This window comes from Protomyctophum parallelum, assembly GCF_964188405.1.
Source record: "Protomyctophum parallelum genome assembly, chromosome: 15".
NCBI lineage: Eukaryota > Metazoa > Chordata > Actinopteri > Myctophiformes > Myctophidae > Protomyctophum > Protomyctophum parallelum.
The window spans coordinates 42,402,326-42,415,746 of NC_139710.1; the positions used below are offsets into that span (position 1 = coordinate 42,402,326).

The following is a 13,421-nucleotide window of genomic DNA, read 5'->3' on the forward strand; positions in this document are numbered from 1 at the left end:
GCACCCCCCATCTTTTTAAATTGGGCTCATGGTGGTGCTAAGTGTGGCTTCACATTTTGGCCTATAACTCTCGCACAAAAGTAGCAAATAGCACATCTACAATCTCAAATTGCTTTGTTGAGTTTATAGATCTTCTGCCAAGGTGAAAATCTGAGTTTCATAAATATTTAACCAATGAAAAGTATTAACAAGCACGTGTGACTAAATAACTGCATTGGATCCAAGGAAACACAGGTTATTTTTACCCATTTCCTGAAAAGTAACTGTTTTGGACAAGGTTTCGGCCCAACAACAACTTTATATCATGAGACATGGAAAGAAGGAGGGAAAGAAGAGAACAAAACTGTAGGAATTAATTTGAGCTAAAAAACATGGCATTCATCAAGTAAAGTCCTAATGAGAGAATGGAAATATTTTTGACAGAGAGGATCCTGTGACCAGGCACCTCATTAGTGCACTGCTCTGACCTCATCAAACCAATATGGGGAACTGAGACCCGCTATACTCATTTCAGGCAAAGCAATACAAGAATAAAAAACTAAAACAAGAGTCCGTGCCCAACGAGGACAGCCCAGATTCACAGAAAAATAGCAGGGGTTCATGACAGGCGAACTGACTGCACGACCAGTGCAGAGCACATGTCCACCCAGTAGGTGAGCTGGGCTGGACCCAAATGCTCCAAAGCAATGTGAGCGAGTGCAGATGGTCTGTCATAGTATACTTGGCACGGCTAGAGCCTTGCAAGGAGTGCGTGAGGGAGAGACTCTGAGTGAGAGAGAGAGTACAGAGGGAGCGAGAGAAGATGACGATATCAGCAAGCATGGAACAAAACAAACGAGATGGCTCTATCAGCTTCTGCAAGCTCCGGCCGGCGAACCTCCTCCTCCTCGCCCACTGAATCAGACAACTCCAGATTGGCAGATGATATTTCTAAATCCACCACAGAAAAACCAAGCAGGGAAAAAAAGACGGGCTAAACAAATGCATCCACTGTAATTGGACTATTCACTACAAGGCTGGCTATCAGAAATGTAATATATAGGCATGGTTGTTCACCAACTGTATGAGAAGAACCAGCAATATGATTTATCTTTCATTCCAATACATTTATTAGAATGAAGAATAAATGCAGCATTTGAACTGTCCTGCTATTGTTCATTCTCACAACTGGGTGATTAAATCCCATTGAGAGGTGAATGATTGTTTAATGTTGATTGCCAGTGGCTGGAAACTGAATCCCAGAGAAGAAACAGCATCATGTGTGAAACAGAGATGATGTATTATTATATAATGTCATCATTCAGTGCTAGGGAAGGTTTTAAGCTTTCAATGCACAGATTAACAAACAAAAAAAAGAAACCATAGGTTAGACGGCGGGGGGGCTGTTCACTGGATAAACTGCTCTAATCTAATGGGAGGAGAGTTGTGCCTCAGCAGAGAACCATCTGACCACAGGAAATCTGTTTAGGGAGACCAGAGCCATGGCTTTGCACAGATTATGCTATAACACAACAGATGAGGCAAATTTTGACTTTCCCAGCAGCAATGATTTTTTTTTAATTTGTACGTAAATCTTTTCTCATAGCGACTGACTGATAGTCTGGATTTTCGGTGGTGGGGTGACCACCGCTCCGGTGGTGAGCTGACCACCGGAGCTGAAATAACGTTGAGTGGTGGTAAGTAAAAACAAGAGAAGGCCTGGAGCGGTGGCGGTGGTTTGCTCTTCAATAGTAGTGGTTTACTACTATTTTCCCCCGTTCAACGCTTATTTTGAAGATCCAAAACACCATGACCGGATGTTGACATAATGGTGTGTGTGTGTTGTCGGATTAGGTGTTGATCTCGCACTAGCTGAAGAGGAGTACAGGCCGGAGCCATTAGAGCGACCGCTATGCTCCGTGCAATAAGCCTTGTTTTGACCAGAAATGCCGCCTGGGATGGGGAATTGGAGATAAAAGCACCTGAAAGCGTGGGTGCACGCGCGGATCAAGATGGCGCAGTCCAGTGTTATGGATAACAACAGATAGCCATCCGAAGCTAAAGTGAGTAGCGTTTCGACTAGATCGGATCAAAACATGTATAAAACTGAATTAACGTAATTTACGAGTATTGTCGGTTCGGCCAGACAAATCAATTAACTTAGCTTACGTTAATTGGTGTTTATGTGTTAATACCTGTAAACTACATAGCAGCTATTTGGTACAGACATGTGGCTGAACAAATTAGATCACTCGGGAAGCAAAGAGAGATTAATAGGGGATTCACACTATGGTCCCGGTTGCGCACTCGGGACCACTTGGCAGATGTTGTGGTAGTGTGAATGATGCGTACCGTTCCCGGGAGCGGATCGCCCAACCGTCCCCGGGACCGCATGGGGGGCGGGTCTCTGGACCGTTGAAGTGTATTCAGATACGGATCGTTCCAATGTGAATGCATGCGTACCTAAAGAAGGAAGTGGACTGTTTTTTTTTTTAAAGAACGTGACTTAATCTCTAGTCGACGAGCCAAGCCTCAACAAAAAAAAAACACAGCCGCTGCACGACGCGTAACACCAGCGCATTTCTCAACGCCGCCCGTCTCCTGTTGAATCTGCGTATACGCGCAGCACCGCAGTACGCGCTGATCTTATTCTGCGGACTACACGTGGCTCTTGGGCTTTGCTTGGCACAGTTTCCAAAGTAAAACAAAATAATAATAATGCTGAAGTAGAATCCATAGCAAACTAATACACTGGAGCACAGAACTGACTGACACAGTGAATAGCAGGCAGGCTGACAGTGAAGTAGTATAACGGCAAAAAGCCAAAGAGGCAATGCAATGCAGTGTGTCTGGATTTATTTGAGACAATGTCGCAGAGTTGATGGTCAGTGTCCGTGCGCGCCAGCCATCAAACAAACCGCCATCTGGAGGATTAAAGTGTGTTATGCAAGTGTACCCGGTGCGCTGTTGAATCTCGGGCAATGTGAATCATGGCCATCGGGGACCAGGCAACCGTATTCGGAAACGGTTCCAATGAAACGGATTCAGTCCGTCTCAGTGTGAATCCCCTATGAGTTTCACTACAAAAGAGGGATGATTACCAATAGGAACATTACATTCAAGCCAAGTCCAGCAATTGTTGGCAAACAAGTTGAAACGCCATCAAAACAATTACGTTTTAAGTGCCCACTAAATCAAGCATTAAAGCATATTAAGCAAGCTGTAAACATACAGTATATTAAGAAAAACAAGACACAAAGACTGAGAAACCTTTAATAAATGCAAAAAATGTAATAACTTGTAACACTGTGATACAGACAGGGGATTCTCCCTCTGGGAAATCCTGAGCCATGACACCGGATGTTTCCCAAACAGCAAACAGCATGTCTCAGGAAAGCCCATGGCATGACATCTTAGCCATGTAGTTCACAATCTCTCTGCAGTACACCACCAATACCAGTTTTCTTCCCCTTTTCTACTCTGTACATAGCCTCGATACCCAGGCTTTCATTTCGTCTGCGCGAAAGATGAAAGCCTGGAAAAAGCCGTGGGCTGAACCAGTCTAAAAGTGGGAGTCAACCCTTCCACGTAGGCGTCGCTCTAAATGATGTGACGTAGCGCTGCACTAGGGGGGAGAGGAGGGGCCGGGGGTGACGGACAGATCGATGAGATCCAATCAGGGTGCGCGCTTTTCTGAGACGCGACCCTCCCATCTAGGCCAGAAATGTCTCTGCTTAGGTCAGGCTACTCTGTACATAATATTAGTGTTTTATATTTGTTGATGATATACTATACGACTATACGACACCTTGGCAGGGCAAAACTAATATAAACACTCACAATACACACCACTCAGTGTGTTCCCCAGGTCCCATTGGCCCGACCATGTGCAGCAACACTGGCCTAAGTTTATCAACTGCACAAGAAAAGCAGGCAGAGCGTAAACACACATCAGTTTTTCTACTGGCCACTCGAACGACGGAGTAAAACAGCTCGACTCCAAGTACATCACCATCTCCACAACATTGCAGAGCAACTCTACTCATGTAAACGGACAACGACCGTACACTAAAAAGGGAAAGCAACTCACCATCACCAAGGAAAGCTACTCCACTGGCGTCTGTTAGTATTCTTTTGGACAGTTTCCTGCTGGCTGGTGCAGCACCAGCAGCAGCCCCCTGGCAGCCACTCTCAGCCTGAAAGCAGCTCACGCTCAGACAGCGAGGGGTGGGCTGCATTTAAGCGCTGGGGCTACAAGAGCAGCGGGAGGAAGGAGGAGGGAAGCACAGCTGCACCGAACAGTATGGGGAGAGAAGGAGAGGAAGATGAAGTGGACAGTGGCAAGTCTTGATACGAGGAGAAACGGAGCTTGGCGTCAGGGTCTGTAGAATCATTGTACCGCTGACAGACAGCGAGATGACTTGTTCCTCTCCCTCGTTCGAGCCCTGCCATCTCAAAACAAAAACACCCACGCACTCCCTCCATCGCCGCTCTCCCCTGACCCCAGAGCCTGCCCCCGGATCCTCCTCCCCCTCTCTCCTCCTTTTCCCTCTCACTATACACAGCACGCAGCAGCCAATCAGTTTAGGACCAAACCTCCAATGGGAGACTGAGCCGCGTAGCGCCCGCCCATTAGTGCACACCCACACAATACATATACAAATAGAGGAGTGAGTGAGAGAGAGAGAAAAGTAATGAGGAAAGAGCGCACCACCAGTGCAACAGAAAGAGAGAGGGGGAGTGAGAGAGGGTAGAGCCAGCAAGAGGGAGGGGTAAAACTAGGCACGATCACCCTCAAGACAGAGAGAAACAGGAAAGGAAGGAATCCAAGAACATTGAGCTGGTTTAAAAACAAAACAACATTAAATGGAGCAGATAGCAAGCAGATCAATGTTGTGGGAAATGCAGAGAGCTGCAACCAAAGACGGGGAAGAAAGAAACGTACATAAAAGCCCTTTGTGATCAACAAGGAAATAAAAGACCCAGGCTGAAGAAGAGTGCCGTTGCCTGTGCAGACAAGATAGAGCAGGGTAAACAAAAATGTTTTCACCTCAAGCAAGCTCGGCACGCTGAGTACCTCACCTTCCACTTTGGCTCTCATCCATCTGTAATCGTTTCTCTCCACCCGGGCAACAAACATTATATGCTAATAATTCTCTTTTATCAAAACAAGGTTACAAAGTGTTTTACATAAAACTGAAGACTAAAGTATAATCAGAAAAAAAAAGGAAAACACACACACACACACTAGGAAAACGCACCTTGTTTTTCCTGCTTCCTGCTGCTGCTCGAGTCAAGAGGCAGGAAAAAAAGAAAGAAAAGGAAAAACCCTGCTGAAAGAATGTTGAGCTCACCAGAAGTGAGAGCAGTGCACGTTGATGGAGAACACAGCACTTGGTGGGTACAGGTAGACTTGAACCAAAACATCAACTTCTTCAACACATGCATTCATCTGGCTCAACACTCCTCACTCAAAACGAAGAGTGAAAAAAAATATATCCATAGTTGAGCTCCACCTACTCTCCGATGCTGCACAGCTGAGCACACAACATGTAATAGGCACTGAAGACCAAGTTTAAATGAAGCCAACCACCCATCACCGCCCCTCCACCCCAAAGAGACAGGAACCCAAAAAACCTTAACCAAAAAGTTAAATAGTAATGGAACACTGTTAGGTCAACAAGTGCATCCATTTTCACTGGAGCTTAGAAGAGAGTATAGTGAGTGTGTGGTGAAATATGCAACTGTGTGTGTGTGTGTGTGTGTGTGTGTGTGTGTGTGTGTGTGTGTGTGTGTGTGTGTGTGTGTGTGTGTGTGTGCGTGTGTGTGCGTGTGCGTGCGAGCGTAGAACACGGGCCACTCTGCCTGAGCAAGCACATGGTGACTCCACAGGATCACACAATAGCAGTACTGTGCAGTCAGAGGGTCCGGAGGGATTTCCTGTCATGACGAGTAAGCACTACTACGGCCAACAGCAATTTAATGAAATACGATATTTAGTCACGTGACCTCAGCCCGGGTATTAACTTCTCAACCTCTTTTACATAATCCTGTTATGTGTCCCCTAAACAAACCATAACATCTGTCAAAGCACCATGACTTTTACTAGAGGAAAGAAAGTGACTGCACGATTGCCGATACTTATGGGCTCATTATTAGCTGAATGTGTCACTGGTCCTCCCAAAAACCACTGGCATTGGAGGCTTAAAAGTGATAAATAATGCAACACTGGGCTTCAACTGATCTGGAACATTTCAAAACAACAGTTATATAGGTTACTTTATGTAGGCCCGCTTGATACAAACCAGCCAAAGCAAGAGGGAAAGTAGGGCGCCATGACCTACATAATAAGACTAAGCATTCACCAACACACTCAGTGAAGTGCATATCCTGTTGAGACAAGTCCCTTGGACATCCATGCCCTCACAACTTTTTGATGATCCACAGTCTGTGTCAACTTCTGCCAGTACACATGCCCTCACTTGGTCATCCCGTCACTGACAGAACACAGCATAACAGCTGTGCTCTCTCCTCCCAGCACAAGGCAAAACATAATCATGTTACATGGGCAGTGATTGATCGATCGCAGATGGGTCACAACCAATGTGAATGAGATATTACAGCCAATCAAAGCCAATCAAAGCCAACCGTAGGGCTACTATAAATTATATATCTCAACTCTACTGTAACAACTGTTCCTTTACTGTGCCACTCTACTGTCACAAATAATCACTAGAACTAAGAATACGACTTTTAATTCATGATGGATGGAGATTCCACAGCATCGTGTTGGAAAGAGCGGCCTTAGATCAAAAGCGATTTGTAAGGCTCGATTGATATACTTTGCCGTGTGTCACTGGAGTGCAATGAAGTATACATCAGGCTTAAAGATGTCATAGTTGCTTTGACCATAGATATTTAAAAAATCACACCAGTGTGAACCAAGTGGTGCAACTCCCGTCTATTGGTTCTCTGTATCGTTCCAATTTGTATCATTCCAATTTCTTCTCTGTATCGTTCCAATTTCTTCTCTGTATCGTTTGCATCCAGCAGGTGGCAGCCATGTCACATACTTCTCTCGTTCCAATTTCACGCATGCGCACACCACTCGTGCTCACACAGGTACAATGGTACATCACAAACAGGTACACAGCTACACGGACATTGCATGCTGGATGTAGAAGTGGTTGCACCACTTAAAAATAGATGCCTCATTGGCTGCTGCAGTTCGTTGGAGCCATGTGTGTTGACGGGAGGGTGGAAGAATTTACACTGGTGCCGGAAGAGTGGACGGCACACTACGACGTCACAGCGCATCTTTTAGCTGTTGCCAGACTTACCAGACAGCCGCCGACGTTTTCTCTGTCGGCCAGCTTCTTTTCCAGGTTTTTAGACAGCTGGTGGATGAAAAAGAAGCTCCACCCACGTGGCTGACTGCCGCGGGGGCAAGCGTTTCCGGAAACGCTTGCCCCCGCGGCAGTCAGCCACGTGGGTGGAGCTTAACTTCCATCCACCAGCTGTCTAAAAACCCGTAAAAGAAGCCGAGAGACAGCAGAAAACGTCCGCGGCTGTCTGGTAAGTCTGGCAACAGCTTTTCCGGGACTTATCAGACCCGAACATGCGCTCTGTGACGAACACTCATGCTTCCACGGGTCTTCGCAAGGAATATCGGGAATATTTTGCCCTCCCTTGAACACATACGCTCCAGAGCCGAAAGGGGCGTCTACCTTTATATGTCTATGGCTCTGACTGCCAGGGTAGCAGATTTATCTCCAGAAGGGGGCTCTCTCAGAACTCTCAGTGGGAACCAAGGCCTGTCCCCCAACACACACACATACACACACACACTAAATGGGTTAAAGGACAACTTTAGTTTTTTTCAACCAAGGTTCATGTTTTAGGTGGTTATTAGAGAAAGTAAAAGATGAGTCTTAATTTTTTTTTCATTTGCTGCTTTCTTTTGTTTTAGGGATTTTAGCTCTTTTTGACAGGGGGGCGGGGGCATTCGAGCATGGGGCTAAATATGTACTTTTTTACATAATTTTACGGTGATTTCTTTTTTCATGGTTTACTATAGTCCTAATAAATGCCAGGAAATTACATCTGGCCACAGAAGATCACAGGATCTACTGAATGTGAAGGTAGCCTACTGGGGGAAGGCTTATACTGTGTGTATAGGCTCAATATGTCAGTTTGTCACATTCAATAGATCCTGTGAATCTTTTGTGGTCTGATGTAATTTCTTGGGGTTTAGTAGGACTATAGAAAATAATAAAATAATAAATCGCCATAATATTTTGTAAAAAAATACATATTTAGCCCCATGCTCGAATGCCCCCGCCCCCCTGTCAAAAACTGAAAAATAACACTCACCTTTTAGTTTCTCTAATAACAACCTAAAACATGAACCTTGGTTGAAAAAAACTAAAGTTGTCCTTTAATATGTTACATGTTTGGAACATTTTTTGATTAACTAAATCAATATCCCAAAACAAGCATAGCCAAATATCTTTCCAGAAACCTTTTCCAGGACAGGTTTCATGACCGTAGGAAGTTGGGAATGGGAATCCTGAACTGCTTGCGAATACGTTGGTGCCTTAATAGCATGACAATAGCATTCATTGAGCGAGTGTCGCCCATCACTTGTGCATGAAATAGGAAGATTAACAGGAGAAATTAGCAGTGCGGGAAAAAATAGGGAGTGTTGTGTCTTCAAGCTTTCCATATATAAAACACACACACACACACACACACACACACACACACACACACACACACACACACACACACACACACACACACACACACACACACACACACACACACACACACACACACACACACACACACACACACACACACACACACACACACACACACACACACACACACACACACACACACACACACACACACACACACACCAACGTGCCCTTTGGTACTCCTTTCAAGCAAAATGTGAAAAGCGGTAAATGACAGATTCACAGAGTAACCACCCTCGTCCCCAGTCCACCTGTCGCTACAATCCTCGAGAGGCCTTTCTGTTCTGGGAAGCTGACTATACCACAATGACCCTCACGTGTCTTCACATTCGGTCGTGTTTTGTACATAGACCCATGATTCAGACTTGTTTTGTGCATCAAATGGATTGGAGTCATGAATTGAATGTGAAAATATAAATATTCCTTTGCAATAGGTGTGTCAATGAAAGAGATGGGGCGTTCCATTATGTTGAAGCAGTGAAATCTAAATATTCCTGCATCAATGGCAACAAAAACCAAGGCCCTATTGCACAAAGGTCACGTTGCTTTTATTGTATTTGAATGCCAATGACTAATCAATGATTATAATTTTAAGATAAATCTATCTAAGTGAAAATAATTGAGATTGTACAGTAAACAAAGAACAGTAAACGATATACATCTAGTTACAGGTGTCTCCAAAATACACTTAGCAAAAGTCACTACGTCACTGCATATTTCTGAGTACAGTGCGTGATGGGAGTGGAGAAAAATCCAAGCAGGCTTCAAATCTCTGACTTACATTGAACAGGTTTGTCTTGTTTCTCTCGCAGAAAAGTCCTTGTGCTGGCATGTGCTTCAGCGGTTGCCATGGGACACTGCTTCCTAGCAACACATCTCGGGCCCACTGTAGGTTCTGTGGAGGGGGAGGGGGGTTACATAATTAAAAAGGAATACAATTTCAAAATATAGGTTATCAAAAAAAGGGTTTTCCCGCTCATTCATTGAACAAGGACTGACATATTAGAGCAAAGACAAATCACATATTTAAAACATAAATGACACCGCTGATAAGATCATGCAGACAGGATAGAGACCTTTAGCAGCATAATGTGTCTCAGAAATCAGTGCCTACAACACCAGTTCTTTGTTTTAAATTACAGCCAGCTCACAACACGATGCATTTGGAGCTCTGAGTCTGCGCCCCCGCCCTGCATGGCAGAGAACATGATCACATGCTCTCAGCTCTCTCCTTCTTTCTAGTGAAAGCCACACTGGACTACAGCTGTGGCAGATGAAGCGATTGTCCTGTGAAATAGAGGTCTGTGGACACATTTTAGATGTAAGGGGGCGTGTGCACGAATGGCACGTCAACACAGCCCAGGGTACCTTACAAGTCCCTCTTTTGCAATGTTTCCAGACATATTCAAGCCTAATTGCACTTGTTAAAGGAGTAGTTGAATCTTTTGGTTGTTGGCACATTCCTAAACCAATAATTTGATGACTGGCAAGGAGACTCCGCAAGACTGCCGGTCATCATTAGCAAAGAATATTAATACAATTCCTTTCTACCAAACGGCCTGAGGAAGGTCCGGAGGGACCGAAACGTTGCTTCATTAAATAAGAAAATACTCATGTACCAAGCAAATACACAGTGTGCGGCTGTACCTTATTGCTTTCATTGATGTCCACTGGCCTATGCACCTGTGCATAAGCCTGATTTCTAGGTGTGCGAAAGTTTTCTCCTACACTTTCTATAAACATAAAATATGTAATAGATTTGGTATTTTTTGTTTTTTATTTCAATATTGTAAAACCCTCAGGGACTGCAACAGTGATATAAATACATTTGAGTCGAGTATACTACTGCTACGTCCTCCCTAACCTGGCGTTATTGAGTAAGGACAAGATGCAGTAAAAGTGCTCTACAAGCAGAATGCTGACAGAAGGACGCCACCACAGTAAAGCTCATCACAATCTCCCTGTGCCAAGTTGGCTGAGAGAGCACTGCGCTATCGCCCACGCACTTCTCTGCCCACAGTGCCTTGTGTCCTACACACACAGTATCAGCAACTAATGTACAGTGCAGAAAAGCCCACAGGCAAAAAAAAAGAAAAAACAACAACTAAATAAACATGACAGCAGTGTGATGTACGCAACAAACAATAGAAGGTTATTGTGTCTGTCATGGAATAATAGGAATTGACGTAGGGAAATAATGGCTCCATCTTCTGTAAATGTCAGCCTTAATGGCAAGAAACACTGATGACAGGTTCATCAGAGTGAGCTGACCCTGTGATAGAAACAGAGTAGAATGTGGTGTGTGTGTTGCTGTAATTTAGCTGGCTACTGCAGAGCTTGGACTGACCTGATGGGCCTTGCTGTTGGTGTAGAAGAAGGCCAGCCGGTAGAGGCTTTTGTAATGCTGGGGGAAGCGGCCCAGGCAGAGGAACAGAGCACGGACACACATCTCCACCAGCATGCGCCTCTGTTCGCTCCGCTCCGCAGGCAGGGCCTTTGGGATCTCCACCACCTCAGGGGGTGCCTCCGGCTTCCTCTTCCCGTCACTGGCCGGGGTCTGAGGGGTAGCCTGTTGGGAGGGACTTGGCTTGGGAGGGGTGACCATGACTGGTAGAGGAAGAGGACTTGGTTCGGCAGAGGTCTTGGGGGCGGCCGTTTCAATCAGTGGTGCCGACACGGCTACTGCATCTTGGGTAGCTTTATCCTCCATCTGGGCGTCAGAAGCTTTGCCTCCTTCGTTGTTTTCCTCACCTTGAGAAGCGAACGCAAGATTCAAATACAAATTATATATTATTATGTATATAATTCAACTATTATCTAATTACAAACACACATCAACACAAAATGCACTACACTTTTCTGCACCTGTGTCATCAGTCGTAGGCTGTCCTTCTTTCACAGGTGTGGTGTTTTCCGATGAAGAGGAGGAGCTGGCCTTCACACAGGCTGGTTTGTGGCCGCTGTCCTGGGAGCTGGCGGGGTCTGTGAAGGCATCTTGTGTAGAGTTGGAGTCAGAGAGCATCACTACCTCACTGTCCTGACTGCGCTCTGTCAGAGGGGATGTGGCACAAAACATAGGTCATGTGGCAAGCTGCCTGGCCATGTGGCCAGACCCACATCTTTATACCCTGGAATATCAAGGAGACCCTGGAGGCCACGATGGGCAAGTCTTTTCAAATACAAAAAGTACGCAGAGCCTCTGTCTTTGGTGCAGAGCCAAAATGCAAAACAGCAAAATCGTGAAAAACAAAAAAGGGGACTCGCAACTCACTTTAAAAATCTTTTTTTCAAAAAAGTTTTTTGTTTGTTGCTGCTGTGAATAACAATGTGAGTCCCCTTCCTGTTTTCCAAGTGTGACAACAGTGGTATCAGTCAATAAAGTGGGAGGTTTTTTAATGAATTGGGTAAAAAAAGGGCCTTCAACTCCCATTGCCGTTTGTGGTTCCCCAGCAGCATGCTGCTATACCTACTAGGAAGTAGGAACTAGGTATAGGCCTACCACTTTGTTGGAGAGAAATCGTGCTAGCCAGGGATCTATAGACTAGTCACTAGAGCCTTCAAATACTAGAAAACCGCAAAATGGGCATTTAATATTTATTAAATATAGCATAATTAAAGACAATCCAAAACAAACTTAAAACGAATTAGAATTGCGGTATAGTCATCAGCCATGTTAGTTATTATTTTATTGTTTTTGTCTTTTTCTTTGATGGTTATGTTTTGTCTCTTTTTATTGAAAGTCTCTTGTTTTGTTTGTTTGTATGTTTCTGCTATTCTTTCCAATCTGTAACCTACTGGTTGAAAATCATAATAAACAGATTTAGAATTGCACTGTGGTGCTCGCTATATATATACATATATATATATATATAATATCTGGTGGAACTGACTGGAATGGACATGTTCTGTAAATAAAATGTGATGTCATGCATTCTTCATCAGTTCATCTGATCCATGGGATCTTCTACAAATCAAGGTGTTCCTCATGATACCCGAAATACTAAGACTAAATAAAACACAATTTGTATTGCACGAAATTATTGCTGCACTTTCTGTGCTACATAATGATTGAACTGCTGTTGCCTGTTGTCATGTACTAGTTTTGATGTTGTGTGGGCCTTTGTCATCATGTACTAGTTTTGATGTTGTGTGGGCCTTTGTCATCATGTACTAGTTTTGATGTTGTGTGGGACTTTGTCAAAGTTCTGCGTGCAGATTTATGGAGACGGAAAATAAACACAACTTTACATTCAGATAAAACTAAAGAAAACAGACACTTGCTAGAATTGCTATAACTGAATTATGATTAACAATTCCTAATAAGAGAATTTCCATCTTTACAACAGTAACTACAAAGTTCTAATCGTTTTATTAAAACAAGGTGGTCTGATTTTACAAAGTGCCCAAAAGTAAAATGGCAGCATTCCTCTTAATTAGGCTACATTGTGCAGCCTCAGCAAGAAAGATCCTCTGCAGGCGACTGTAAATAACACAATTAACAAGAGCACAACAGGGCTCTGCAGTTTCAGAGATAAATGATCGCATGGGAATATTCAAAAGATTCACAGTAGCCTCAAATCCAATTAATATCACGAGACAGTGGAAAATATATGGCAAACATAAATCATATAAACCAAATAAGATATCATAAGTTACTAACAGGTAACTCAAGTGGGTTTC

At 44.1% G+C, this 13,421-nt stretch overlaps 1 protein-coding gene across 3 annotated transcripts in view; it reads right to left on the reverse strand.

Moving 5' to 3' along the window:
• The window catches only part of cabin1 (calcineurin binding protein 1), a 76,328-nt gene that overhangs the window by 38,346 nt on the left and 24,561 nt on the right, over window positions 1–13,421 (reverse strand). For all 3 annotated transcript variants that reach the window (XM_083784905.1, XM_083784904.1, XM_083784903.1), the window contains exons 28-30: window positions 11,607–11,789; window positions 11,089–11,492; window positions 9,523–9,636 (exon numbers count right to left, since the gene is read on the reverse strand). In XM_083784905.1, coding sequence (XP_083641031.1) covers window positions 9,523–9,636; window positions 11,089–11,492; window positions 11,607–11,789 — 701 coding nt within the window. The remainder of the gene's footprint in view (window positions 1–9,522; window positions 9,637–11,088; window positions 11,493–11,606; window positions 11,790–13,421) is intronic.